The following is a 15,123-nucleotide window of genomic DNA, read 5'->3' on the forward strand; positions in this document are numbered from 1 at the left end:
GCGCGACGCTCGAGACGGGTGCGCGCGCGGGGTCGAATCGCTGTCGGCGCAGGGGTGGGGCGCGGTGGGGTGGCCCGCGGGCCACTGGGTCGGGGTAGGTGAGTGGGTGGCAAACAGGGGTGGGGGTCACGCACGAGGTACGACGAGGGGGTCAAGGGGCAAGGCACGCGCCTGGAGGGGACTCGCCCTCCCATGTTTTACCTTTTCCTCCGACGATGCTCTAGGTGACTCCGACCGAGGAAATTGCAAGCTCTGCCTCTATCAAACGGAGGCACGACCGAGTTCGTTAATAAAGGGTAAAAAACGAGTGATTCTCCAGCTTCGCTACGCGCCTCTTTCGATTCCAGGAAACATGCTACTTTGTAGAAATTATGTTGACAACAACGTTGCTATGGACAGTTGTGTATATTGCAGTTGTACGGCGGAGCGCGCGTTTTACCATGACGCGAACCAACGCGTTCAACGATATACGCTAAGGCTAATCGATCGTTTGTAAATTGATACTTACTACTGCTCGTAAATTTCCTTTCTTATACATGAATTTCGTCGTGCACGCGCCACTTTTATTCTACATATGTATATTACCTTCCTGAATAATCTATTCGGTGATACGAATATAACGTAGTGTAAAACTCCATAACGGAGTGTAAAATATTTATTCTCGGAAGAACATTCATTTTAGCAGCTATTATGACGCCACTGTTTTAATTTTAAATATTAGAAAACTAATGTATATATTGTACTATATCTCGTTTTGCTATTCGATAACGAAATTCCCAAAGGTATTCAACCGCACGAAACATTGTCACGCGACTACTTTCTGGAACTGAAATATATATTTCTTTTTTTTTTTTTATTACTTATATTTATCCTTTCATAGCAGACATCTGTATTTTCCATAGGACGCAGATGGTACGGAGTCCTCGAAGGAACCGAAAGGACGAAAGAGAGAACCACTGCGTGTTACACCGTTCTACTCGAAAAACTTCGTAACCATACGCTTTCCCCATGACTAACAGGTGGAAGGCGTTTGAAACGTGCAGCTTTCCTCGAGATTAGCAGGTGGAGGATACTATTGGTGCCTCGTGCCGCGGATTATTTCGAACCAGATCTGGAGAAACCACCTTCCCGTGTAGAAAGCATATGGACGATTTAGCGATTTAGGTAGGGATCGTTTGACTTTTCAACATTGATATCGCAAAAAAATAACGATCAAATTAAGATAATATTAAACGAAATTTTCCAACAAAAGTTTTTGTTTCTTTTTAAAATGAATTTTCATGGCGGAAAATGTAAGTGCAATGTTGTTTCTACGATTCTCTTTCAGACAAATCGCATTGAGGTTTAATTATAGATAAGCCAACCGACGCTGTTCGTTACAACGCGAAGATATAGCAGTGGACACTTCTTGCAAATTATATATTAAAGAGAAACGATTTTCCAACGGCACCAGAGAAAGAAATTCTTGCTTTGAGAAAAGTTATCGTCACAAATAAGAAAGTAATATAGCTGCAGGATCGATAGACAGTAGTAAAGTGTAGCGGAGAATATGTTTTATTGATGACTTATTGCTGGAATCGATCGTCGGTTCCACGGTAGCAAATCGAGTAACAGTATACATATGCTTCTTAGTCACTGAAAATTATAGCATTATCATTCGCTACTGTTTGTAGATATATATTAAGAATTTTTTTCGAAAATTATACTAATTTTTCCACTGTCGATCATCAAATATATTTGTTTCAATTTTATTACATTATCGATGACGTGATTCTTGTTATTCCTGTTATTTATGAAATAAACACCAAGTGTAATGGCAATTAGATACAACTACTCTTACAGATGGTGGCTTACGTAAAGAATATGAAATGACTTGCACGCTATGATTACTGCAGCGCAAACTTAAAACGAACGTCCATGCCGTGCTATTTATTTCGCTCGATAATCGTTCACGCATACGAAAGCACAATGTTTAAAATAAAATTTCGTGCTGTTTTTAGAAAAATTCTAAAAGCGTATTCTACTTCGTTGTTATCGTGATTCTGTTACTGAATGAGGTAAAGAAAGGTTTCACAAACGTATTGAGCATTCTTTTACAAATTTATTAATTCGGTTGAATTCTTTTAGTTTTTAACGGCTTCTTTACGATAACAGTATTATGATAAAAGATTGTAACATTTTTCAAATTCGTAGGTAGACCGATTTCAAAAATAAAGGATGTCACGCATCATCTTGCAAAATCAGAGAAGGAATAAGAAATGCGTTTCAAATCCATGCACACGGATATTTCGGTGCTACTTTTCCTTCCACAAAACTCATTTCTGTATCCTTTGCAGTCTAGACAGACTGCAATATCCAAAATAAATCTTTCATATGACCGATCGATTTTCATGCTACGGATTGATGAAAAGACAACTTTCACGCTACAAAAATCGTTAATAGATACATATAAATAAGCTTTAATGCTCTCTATTAACCTATATTGATTGCAAATATTTCTATGTTTTATTAAGTAATTATATTGCGTTTCAAATCAAATATTTTAACAATTTTGGTGTATTAATTCTGCCTGTTTTTCATCAATTATGTTGAACTTAAAAGATATAATTTGTTTCAAACAACATCAGAAATTATAAAGATTTATATATACGTACAATTGTATTTAGTAATTTGTATTTAGTATTTAGAGTTTTTAGAAGTACTATGTTTCTTAGAGTATGATGTCTTGCAGTATACTCGTATAATATAACAGTACCTCGAATTGCACACATTAATTTATCTATTTGTAATACCGAATACTTAATTTTATTGGTTAGTTCTATTTTGTCCAATTTTCGGGCCACTAATACGATTTATTTAGAAAGGCATAATACTTAATTGTTTCCAATATTAAGTAATTGGATTAAAAGAAACTTTATATCTACTCGTGATAATTTTACAAATACGAAACAGATTCAAGAAGCAATTTTTTGGTCGTACCGATGAAAACATAGCTTGTCATTAAGAAATGGCGGGAAAGATGGCAGACTGTTTTGATAATCACTCGTGACTTGTTGCTTACCTGTATAATGAACGCGTTAAGCTGACTGATAAGGGGTCTTAAAGATATAATGTTTTTTAGCGATTAAGTTTAAACATCTTCTGTATTAAAAGTAAACAATTTCTGCGTGTAATTTGTAAGTAATAAAGGTTAATTAAATACTTTTAAAACTGCTAAAATATTAGTTATATTCGTATAGTTATTATAGTAAATAATTTTATTTTAGATGTTTAAAATGGATAATGATAGTGATTCTGACGTAAATGATATTTTAAATGATCTCTTAGCTAATAATGATACAGAAGAAAATCAGGAATTATCTCAAAAAGAAACTCGAAAAGAAACTCTTCAAGAACTAGACTTTAATTTCTTAGACAGTACACCTAAAACAACTGATGAAAGTAAATCTACTAATTCCCAGGAAAAAAGTGAAGTTTATGATGATACCCTTGACTCTTCGGATGATGAAGACAGGCGTTACTTCGAGGAACAAAAATATTCCAATTATGGACGTGATATAAAAACTTTATTAAAAAAAGAAACTATTAAAAAAGATGAGGATAGACCACTTCCACGTAAAAGCAGCAGAACATTTGATTTTAGTGCAACAAAAACCAATAAAAATTTAAATACGGTAACAAATAATGCTATTGTTACAGCAAAAGATGTTTACAGTGATCCATTTTTTGGATTAAGAATCGTTAATCCAATAATCTCTTCAGCAGAGCTGAAAGCACGTATGAGTGATAAAGTACCTGTTACCGTATCAAGAATAAAATATCATCTTAATCCAGAAAAAATGGAGAAAGACTGGGTAATTGCCGGAGTATTAATAAATAAATCTACACCAAAAACTTCTCAAAAAGGAAGTACATATGCTATATGGAAAATAAGCGATTTATCTGATAATATGAATACTGTGTGCCTTTTTATGTTTAGTAATGCATATAAAACACTATGGAAAACTACTATTGGGACTGTGATAGGTATTCTTAATCCAAATGTCTTGGAATCTAAAGACAATTCTGATTTAGCAACATTATCAGTTGATAATCCTCAAAGGGTCATGATACTTGGTAAATCTAAAGATATGGGGAAATGCAAGTCCAGGAAAAAGAATGGAGAACCGTGTAGTTCTATTATAAATCTTAGTCGTTGTGAATTTTGTTTATATCACATCAAGCAAGAATACAAGAAATGCTCTCGCAGAGCAGAATTACAGGCATTTAGTAATACTCAGAAATTTTCAATAGATATGTTAAAACAAAAACCACAGCAAAAACAAAAATCATTTTTCAACAATATGCCTGAATTTAATGCTGTTGTTGCTGTAAAAAATAAAAAATTAGAAGAAAAAGATGCCAAACGATTGGCATTACTTTCAGGAAGCCAGAAGATTAATGATTCAACTATCAATAGTTTAGATAATGTAAAAAATCAAAATGTGAAAGCAGATATACCAGGACAACAAATAAAAAAAGACTTTGAACAGATGAATAAGTCGAGAGGTTGGAAAGCTGCTGTATTATCGCAAACATCTTCGGTCCACAAGGCATCCTCTTCATCTACGTTAATAGAGTTAAATTCCTGCAAAAATAATAATATAGGAAACAAAAATTTGTCTTCTCTATCTTCAAATCCTCGCTTAGGTATTGGTTGTCTTGGAGGAACGATAGATTTGTCAGAGCCTATAACTAAAAAACAAATTAACATAGCTAAAAATAATGCTGTAAAATGGATTAAAGAAAATGGAAAAATTAAACCTAAAGATCCTAACAAAGTACGTTTGAGTAAAGAGGAGAAACTAAAAAAGGGAAAAAAACGTCCAAGAGAATCAGAAAATGATGAAAGGCAAGAAGCAAAGAAATCAAATGTACTATCAGATAAATTTAAAGAAATGATGCAAACTAAATCTGCTCATACTGATCTCATTGAAAAATCTTATGAACAAGAGCAAGACAAATATTTCAATAAGCTAGAGATGAAAGAAAGAATGGAAGAGAAAATGTTGACTACTTATAAGGTTCCTTGTAAAGCTGTTAGATGTTTAATTTGTAAATATACGTCTTTTTCTGCTTCTGAAATGTGCAAAGAGCAGAATCATCCATTGCGTGTTGCTGATGCGGTGAAAAGATTCTTCAAATGTGGAGATTGTGGAAATAGAACAGTGAGTTTAGACAGAATACCTTCGCATAGTTGTATAAAATGCAGCAGTTCAAATTGGACAAGGGCTGCAATGATGGATGAAAGAAGAACAAATGTTTCCGTCACCACATTATCCATTCGCGGAGATGAGGAAACTTTTATAGGATCAACGACTAAAGATGCCAATCTTAATCTCTTGGTACCAGATAAGGATGACAAGTAGTATCATTATAAATAAAAATTTATAAAATATTATATACAAGAGTGACATCTTTGCTATAAGTTTACATCTATTTAACTTTTATACTGTATCTTATAAGCATAGATAATTGTTTGTATTATTGTCCTTAACATCAATACTCTTTTACTATGTGAAATACACAAGTATAAAAAAACTCTGATGTGATGTAGCTATATGTATATATAAATATAATTTAATGTTTTTACAAGACTAATGTTACTTCAAAAGAAATTAAAGAAATAAATACATTTAACTAGATCCGTTCAAATATACATACTAAGCAAAGATATCTGGGTACATCCAGGTGTAAAATATAAGATGTATTTCATAGAGTACTTTCTCTTTTATTATATTCTTTCAATTTCTTTTCATCTTTCTATTCCAATTTCTATTTAATAGCACCTCGTTCCATAGGCGAATATGTATGTCTTACCAATAATATAAAGAATTTTTTCTGTTACTTCATGTAAGTAAAATTCACGTATATAAAAGGGAGAGCATTAACAAAAATGTAAGAAGACGTTATAATTGGAACCCGGAAATATCTCTCATTGTGATCGGATCCATCACAGAGCAAAAACGTTAAAATCTATTTTTCCATTCTATCTCCGCTATTATTTATCATACTTTTTACAATTCTAAAATATTTTTAAATAGTTATCTTGGATGTGCCCCGTGAAAATAAATATTATTGTGACATTTTCGGGTTCTAATAGCAACTTGTTTGCATGAGAAACATAGACTGTATTTTTCACTTCTTATTCACTTTTTCATATTCTATTCTATTCAGATTCTTATTAAATTTTGATATTAACGATACGTTAATTTTCTTTGCGTATAAATTTTGTGTAATGCGTATGTGAAAAAAGGGAGATTGGAAATAATGTTTAATTAACAAATAAATTGAAAATATTTTCGAAGAGAAGCGAAAGCGATTAAAATATTTCATTGTTAGTTTTACAAAATTTATATTCTTCTCGATTCCGTATTATTAACAGTAAAATAATAATACAATTTTAATTGTTAATAACTACCACATATACCAAAACATACAAAACATAGATATATGAGCTAACTACTTGATAGAGTTAAAGATAATTATAAGTTAACACTATGAATTTTTATCGAGGTAACTTCTATCATCATAATCAGAATGTTTTGTCACATAGACTACATTTAAGTATCATAAACTATCATTTCATTATTATGAGCCATTATTTCAATATCCCTCTTTATCACTTCACAAAACATCTTTTATAGAACATGTATCATGGTACGGCCAACATTTTATCACGTAAACTCGAAATTCATATTTTTACCGTATCCTCGTATTCATTTCAGTAAAAACGAATTAAAATTTGTAGGGTATAGCATGAATGTACTTTACGCGTACAATACATGTAAAATATGAGGTATTAAATCCACATTTTGAAAAATTTCATTAAGCAAAAACTTATAACGATTACATCTTTGTATTGCCTTGTTAGATAAAAAATAACATTTGAAAGAACAAAAATATTTTGTTAGAGCAATACAGGAGAATAAGATTGCCAAAAATTATAAATCTGTTAGCAGATTATACAACTATGCTTATGGAAGAGATCATAGGCAAGCCATAATCTAAGTACGTCATTGATTTGTTTAAATGAGATGTACGAACGACGTCTATTAATTCCTTTCTTTCATGCGTTCTTCTGCAAATTCACATTCCCTTACCTTATAAAAAAATTAAAAACAAAAAAAACCGAAAATTATTCAGGATTACACGGCTTTTTCCTAATCTCTTTCAGACGTTTACCGAGTTCTTAGAACTAGAACTTGTATACTTAAAATAATCTTCTGTTAAGCAGAAGAAATAATCGCACCGATGTAGTAATAAATAATTATCTAGATTCCTATCGAAAGAATGTTTACATATAAAAATTTAAAGAAACATTAAGCTGACATTCAACATTTCGCTGCCTTGAAGACAATACACAGATACAATACTTTTAAACCATCATGTTTTGGAATTCGTTGTGCACATACCATAAGCCAGGTCATTTTTTGTTGAACGTTCTATTTTGATGAAGTTTTCATAAAGCTTTATCCTTGCATCACATATGGCATAATAGTATAAATAATCTAGTTATACTATTAATTAACAATACATTATTTTCACCATAAGATTCACGGTATTTGCAAATCTTCCTTTATTATACAGAGACTTTTCATAAAAGATACTTCACCAAAATTGCACGTTTCATTCTTCTCACATTTATACATACATATTATTGTTTATTACAAAGGCATCATATGGATAAGCAATTTAAATTAACAATGTTAAAATAAATTTTGTAAGATTCTCAATAATTGCTACTTAAATATTGCAGAAGATATTTCTTTACTAACGGAGTGCACCGTTGTAACAATCGAAAAGATATATCTCGATACACTTGCGGAGCATTTGTTATATACAATTGTGAGTGTACAAAATATAAGAGTCGAGAGCCAGCAAAGTTAATGTAGATACGAAAAATTATCTCTTATATGTTTATATGTGTATCACTCGATGAGACGGAAAGATTTTATTTTCCTGGGATATTACGCGATCTTAACTTATGTCTAAGGCAACAGTGCCATTAAAAATTTAAGTCTATGTACAGAACTCTTCATTATTCATATGAATTTAGTAATCGGTATAGAATACACGATACGCAACTTTATGTTTATGATAATCAGTTTATTACAGCTTATCCATGGTTGTATCTGAACAAAAATAACTCTACATTCGTCCTCATGTTATCTGAATATCTTTCCTCCTTTCCATTTTTCAATCGTAAAATTCATGACAAGATGGCAAAACATTAATTTGGTACAAAATTATCATATCTCCAACCGTGTACTGTACAAACATATTCAGCACTGTAACGCGTGTAATTATTTAAATAAATCCATGTGAATAATTAAAGAATGTAACTGTAATATAAGGTAATGTTCTGTGAGATAGGCAGGTATCAAGCTGGCTTAATTAAGTGTCACAGTCTTCGAGTTGCCTTTGTTTCTTCATGGACATGGATTATCGGCGCGCCACGTGTTGTGCTTTTCACCTTTGTGTATTGATTGTGAATTGCTCGAATGAATTCTAATGAATAATTTTATGATGTGTGTTGCATCATATAATAAATTTTATAAACATGTCCTCTTATGTGCCTCTCTTAAAATACGATGCAAGGGAGAACATATACTTATGTTTTCCTATGAAGCTAAAAGAACTGTCTGTCGAGTCACGGATTTAATAGTCATCCAGATCAAAGGTATCAACCTCAACATCTTCAAGTTGCATACTCTGAAAGTCCACTTTGTACCGCAATATACCTGTAAAACACATATTAACAAAATGCTATTTTAGTACACCAAAAATTTATCCAAAATGTTTTGCTATGGAAAATTTATAGAAATAAATGAAAGGTATTTTAATAATACAATACGAATGATGTTCTATAAAAAAAAGAAGTTACATGATCAAATTAATAAAATAGAATTTGCAATCAATAATCTGTAGAAATATTATGATGAATTAGTTTAATATAATAATTATTAATCATGCATAATGTATTGTTCACAGTGCCTTCCAATTTTTTAATAAAGTGTTAGAAAGTAATACTTTACAAAAACACTGTTATTTTTATAACTATTCAATACAATTTGAAAAAATGAAAGATTGCTATCACTATATAAACATGATATATGGAAATATATATTAATAATATGACTGTAAAGTAAGTGAATGTTATACATATAATGAATATCATATTTTCAAAATTATAATCTAAAACATAAGTTCTAATTCATAATTTTATCAAAAATGAATAGCAAGCAATTAATTCTAAAACGGATATAAAAATAATTGCTATGATAGCAAAATTATTAGGTAATAAAGAATACATTCTAATAAAATATTATGTAAATGAACAGTTATTCGTGTTATTATATATTAAATGTATTACATCCTTTTATGTTAAATAATATTTCTATAAGTTAGCAACTTCACTAATAACAAAAGATAAAATAGAATAAATTTAATAATGTAATATTAATAACTAAATCTTGATAGTATTGCTAATAATAATAAAGGAGAAAAATACCATTGTAATAAATAGAATGACTTCTTATACGATGTATAACATTCTATAGCAAAATACACTTAATGTTAAGAAGTACAATGACAAGGGTTAATAAAGTACAGTCAATTTCACAACTTTTTCTTTCACTAAAATGGTAAAAAGCAATTACTATACCTTTCCCAATATGCAAGCTAATGGAAACAAACCATCAATTAGTACTTATGCTTGATCAAATACTTCGACTATTTCACAAAGCCTAGCCATTTATTACATAAATAATTATTTATTATGTTTTATGTTCACCACCAAAGACTATATATACTTGATATTATTTATCATTAATAACAGCATTTAAGTATTTTTTAAAAATATAAAACCATAATTTATCTTTGGTAGTGAAATGAACATTTGCCTATTGCATAACATGCAGCAAGCAGTATTTGTGATTATTTCCTTATACAAGCAGTAACACAAGGTATGTTTGTATATTAATATAAACATTAGATAATCTTAAAAAAATATTTTATAATAATATTGTCACTAAAATATGCGTTTAGTCCCATTTCAACTAAGATTCCAACTTAAAACTTTTTAATTTAAATATAATTGTAACAAAATTGTTGAACTAATTGTATGTTATGATACTTTTAATATAATGGATATTTAAGTGGTTAATATCTATTTATATTAAATATACAATAAATCTTTGAATATGTGTTAAATAACTTTTTAAAAACACCGAATAAAATTATAATAAATATGTGTAGAGAAAGTATATAAACTTTAATAAGAAAAAAAGAACAATGATTCCCAACACAATATCTAAAATATTATTAGGCCTATAAAAATATAAAAGGGCTAAAAAGCTTTACATGCACATAAAGAGAATTTCCTATATACATCTATTGCAGAATAAAATAAGAAATAGTGGTTTCGATATTATTTTGAAAATCACATATATATATGTGTGTGTATATATATGTATATATATACACACACACGCGCGCGCGCATATATATACACATTTTTTTGATAAATTATTGTCACAACATTTAAAAATACATATAATAGTGCTATCTCAGTAGTTACATATTTTTATAAAATTATTCTTCTTATAAGTATTTGTGTTATTCATTAATATATTGCGAACACACAGTATATCCACAACAGTTTAAAAACAATGAAAAATATCTTTGTGTGTGTAATAGATGAAGTATTGTCATGACAACGTTCCAAAAATATCTATTGTATCCAAAAATGAATGAAACTGTATTATATGTGAATCGTCTGTGTTGTAAATGACTTTGTACATATAAGTATGCAACGAAAATTTAAAGTAAAATGTATCATGAAATAATGAAAATAATTGTGTTTGTGGAAATAAGCAATATTATATATCCATTAAATTGAGTATGTGTATTGTACCTACAGTTTAATTTTAATTACTAACATTATAATGTACAGTCACTAAAAAAAAAAAAGACAGTATCTAATAATGCTCAAGGCAGAAAAGTTACACACTGGAATACTTCAACTCACCCTCTTCAATTACAATTATCCACATTTCATATATATACAAGATTTTCTCTTAATTTTTGTACCACCAAGAAAAAAAGGAGACAGCAAAGTTTTCAGGCTTTTTATTCGTAAAAGTAAATATTATACCTCGAAATTCACAACTAAAAATATCTATATTCACATTCAAACTCATCAGAAGAGACATACATGTACTACAGATTTGCACAGAAGTATTGAACTATACTATTCAGTGAAAAATCCAACAGAAGAAACTTCAAATTTTTTTGGACAAATTTATCGTCAATTACTTACTAAATGGATATATTTTAATTATTAATAACAATATAAATTCATGGCATATAAGGAAAAAACTCCATCGCTGCTCAAAATTATAATGTCACATTAATAACACATTTTATCAATAGTAATAGAAATTGATCTCTTCATGATGAGTGCAGGATTTATATTATAAAGTGATTTATTATATATCTATACAGACTACATTTAAAATGCAAACAAATATAACGATAGAATTCGATGTACATTAATTAAACAATTAGATTATTGATGAATGCTATTATATACGAAGCTTTAATGTTATACTAATTGTCATTAACTAATATAATAATTATGTCCTATAATTATATTATTTATTTCTTTTTTTTTTTTTAAGCATAAGTTAATACAAGATTCATAAATAGTTTGATAAATTTGTCCAGTTCTGAAAGTAATATGTTCTATAATACACGAAATGTAAACGAATGCACTCAAGACAGAGAAAGAGCTACCTGGTCAACTTTGAGTATTTCACAGATGAAATTAGTAATCATCGAGGTCAACATCATCAAGAGGCTCATCAGCCTGCAGTGACTGGAAATCAACTTTGTAGCGGAGGATTCCTATGCATCAAGATATACTCCATAATTAAAACTCATATTTTTAACTTTTTTTTAATACCATTTATTTTTCATAAATATGAATTTATATCTTGACAAAGACCATGTTTTAAAATTTTATACCACTTTTGTTTGTTTGTAATAAAGATACGCAATGAACGTTTCATTAACAGAGGAACAACAATGAGGAAATTCTCAAGACTCAATCACATTTTAGGAATGTATTGAAAGGTTTGTTATATATACACAAACATTAAACTTATATCCTTTGCTCTTACTGATTAGCTAATCAAAGTGGAATCAGCCGCTTTTCTGTTAGTATACTTTGAGTGGATGAATACAAATTATTACTTCATAAGTATATTACTTTCAGTCGAGTCAAAGTTAATAGCCACAAAAACAAATGAAAGAAGGAAACTTACCTCCAATGCCGCCAAAACCTCTTACAAATTGAGAGCCTTCTTGAGATTTATCTGTAATAATTTCCAAAGTGGCACCGAAACTCTTGTAGTTGTTTGCTAACCACTCAAGTAAAGGCTGACATTCTACAAGTTCCAATTCTACTCCGCTCTAAACACAACAAAAAAGTATTCTATATTAATTAGTTGCGTTTATTTAATTAATATTATTAATCAAATGGTTAAAATTGTTTAATTTACCTCTTTGTCAGTAAAATGAGTTTTATCTTTTTCCTGTTCTGGTGTTAGGTGTAAAACCTTCTCTTCTGCATTTGTATGGTTCTTTAAAACGTACCGCTGAATATCTAAATTCTCCCAACAAATGAGAGTCTCTACACTGCCTAACTCTAATGCTCTTAATGTATCTTCTACGCCGAAACAATATTTCCCTGTATCTTGTGAGATTTCGTCGAAATAACGGCCTAGATAAAGTAATATAAGATAGTCCTCAGTTTTAAAATGAATTAATAATTTTGTCTTCTACGCGTTTATATTTAAAAAGTATCTTTAGAGTATGTATACTAACCAATTAATTTTTTTTCCTGAATAAACTTTACATTTTGCAAAGATTCAGCAGCCAACTCAATAGCTTGATTAAAACCATTCTCTCCACCATATGAAACATCTACTAACTTTATAACCTTTGCCTGCAATCTCTAAAATAATAAAAATATGCAAACATACTTTTACAAATTTGATTATATATACGTATATTTATAATATCAATTTACATGAACTTACTGGATCAAACATGTCCGATTGACTAAGTTCTGTTTTAAAGTCTGCACTACCTGCTAAAATTAAACCAGCAATATTAGGTTTATCATTAGTAATATATAATTGGGTAGCTACTTCTGCAACTTTTCGAACGTAATTATGCCGCTTTTCCATACGCAACCGAGCAAAACGAAGCGCAGACTGTCCACCTCTGCCTGGAATTAGATTTTCAATAAATAAAGTATACTGTTTTTTTTTTGTTTATTAAATATCGTACTAATTATTTACATACCATGCTTTTTTGGAAGATCTACTGTAAATTTATGTAAAACCTCACGGGTATTTCCTTGCAGCGTGCCAAACAATGCTCCATTACCATCCATGACGATAAAACCAAATTTATTATCATCAGCAAGCAACGCTGTAAGTGCTTCAGTGTGAAACTAAAATACCCCAAGATATGTTGAAATTTATTTTCTTTGACTGAATTAACAGATATTTTCTTACTAAATTACAAAAATGTAAACTACCTTGTTATCACAAAGATAAAGTGAAGTATTAATAGGTTTAAAGGGTTCAAAATCAATGTTAACTTTCTTTTCTTTTCCTTCTTCTGTTACAATGGTACCACAATATATTACCAGGCCATTTGGAGGCACTAAAAAAAATAATAATGTGTAATTTATATTATTGAAGTATATAACATGCATGAATATATGCACTTGGTATCACACTATACTTTATATAATATTCATAATAAGAACTCATTCAGAAATAGTTGTCCTTAAATGCAACAGGATAAATTAATAAACACATTTATATGATATAAATAACAAAATTACAAAAAATTCCAATAATCTATTCAAATTACCTTTCGTATATAATTTTAGCCTATGTTGTACGGATGTGATAGCACCCAAAACAGATAGTCTATTTACACGAGATTTAATATTTGATGCTGTCCCAAACTCATCTGCTAACATTTTGCTTACTCTCGATATCTGATCTTTTGGAGGGATAATTAACGAAATCATACTAGTCCCATTCCTGCAAAAGAAGATATTCCATGCATGACAAGTATATATCATAAACAATGCTATATTATAAAACAATCTGTTTCTATGTGAGGTTGTATTAGCGTTATATTAATAAAACTTTTTTTTTTAATGTAATAAAAAATTCCGTGATAAAACATCGAATAACTACGATATATATTTCTCGAAATTTCGAGTACCTCGAAAATTTTTCCTGTAAAATCACGTGAAACTCATTTTCCCAGTAAGAACGAAAAGACCGTTACTTCCTACTTACCACATGCTCTTTAAAGCATATGTGCAAATAGAAAATCGAACAGCTGATAAGAAAAGGCGCGGCAATATTAATTTCGACCTACTTACCCCCTGGCCATTTCGAGACTTTTTATAAGTTTCTTGATTTTCCAGATTTCGACATTGCGGTCGGCGGAAGTTTCTTCGTTGGACATCGCTGAGCGTTGTGTCGCGTGGTCGCGGCTTACAGGTTCGAACTAAATTAATCGTTTATTACCAACGGGACGAAGCCTGGAAAGGTGGTCCACGTCGACGTGAAAGCCGGATCTAGTAATTTTTCTCTGAAATGAATGATCAATCCGTTTATCGATGAATCTGCTTCGATCCAGTTTATACCGGATTATGTCAGAAAGAACGTGTTCGACAAAGAATTACTGTTCTATCGGTGAAAACGACAAACCATCGTTTACCACACTTTTCACTCACTCTGAGATCGGTATGTTGATGTTTTGCCACAAGTGTTAACGTTTTAAAAGCGATACTTGTGACAGAGCGGGTACCACGCGAAAGTGAACCTCGGAATGCACACGTCGGCCATGCGATGGCACAGCGAAACGTCAGTACTTCGGTGGACGTACTGTACGGTACAAAATGGGAAGCAAAAAGACTGAAGAGTTGGTGCGCGAGCAGCGCCTCGAGGCCGCTTGTCGTATTCAGGCGCAGCCGCATTTGCA

General features: G+C 30.6%; 2 protein-coding genes across 7 annotated transcripts; one reads left to right on the forward strand and one right to left on the reverse strand.

The window, feature by feature from the left end:
- Positions 1–3,010: 3,010 nt before the first annotated feature.
- LOC117242156 (protein MCM10 homolog) lies at positions 3,011–6,863 on the forward strand. Of its 2 annotated transcripts, none has more exons than XM_033508602.1 (2): positions 3,011–3,189; positions 3,267–6,863. In XM_033508602.1, exon 2 carries the CDS (start codon positions 3,267–3,269, stop codon positions 5,406–5,408), a length of 2,142 nt encoding a protein of 713 aa, XP_033364493.1. In that variant the 5' UTR covers positions 3,011–3,189; the 3' UTR covers positions 5,409–6,863. The 2 variants fall into 2 exon arrangements, with proteins under 2 accessions (XP_033364493.1, XP_033364492.1); XM_033508601.1 differs by having other exon boundaries at positions 3,011–3,176.
- A 209-nt stretch (positions 6,864–7,072) lies between these two features.
- LOC117242157 (eukaryotic peptide chain release factor subunit 1) lies at positions 7,073–15,083 on the reverse strand. 5 transcript variants are annotated; one of them, XM_033508605.1, is made up of 12 exons: positions 14,876–15,083; positions 14,519–14,730; positions 13,993–14,168; positions 13,652–13,779; positions 13,414–13,564; positions 13,146–13,336; positions 12,931–13,060; positions 12,606–12,826; positions 12,369–12,516; positions 11,839–11,949; positions 9,707–9,723; positions 7,073–8,783 (listed from the first exon to the last, which is right to left on the reverse strand). In XM_033508605.1, the coding sequence occupies exons 2-10, from the start codon at positions 14,602–14,604 to the stop codon at positions 11,870–11,872; spliced, it is 1,311 nt and encodes a 436-aa protein (XP_033364496.1). In that variant the 5' UTR covers positions 14,605–14,730; positions 14,876–15,083; the 3' UTR covers positions 7,073–8,783; positions 9,707–9,723; positions 11,839–11,869. The 5 variants fall into 5 exon arrangements, 4 of the variants coding, with proteins under 4 accessions (XP_033364496.1, XP_033364497.1, XP_033364494.1 ...); XR_004495185.1 differs by having other exon boundaries at positions 8,682–8,783; positions 9,702–9,723; XM_033508606.1 differs by lacking the exon at positions 9,707–9,723.
- Positions 15,084–15,123: the final 40 nt, after the last annotated feature.

This window comes from Bombus vosnesenskii, unplaced genomic scaffold (assembly GCF_011952255.1).
Source record: "Bombus vosnesenskii isolate JDL3184/JDL3185 unplaced genomic scaffold, Bvos_JDL3184-5_v1.1 scf7180000016263, whole genome shotgun sequence".
Lineage (NCBI taxonomy): Eukaryota > Metazoa > Arthropoda > Insecta > Hymenoptera > Apidae > Bombus > Bombus vosnesenskii.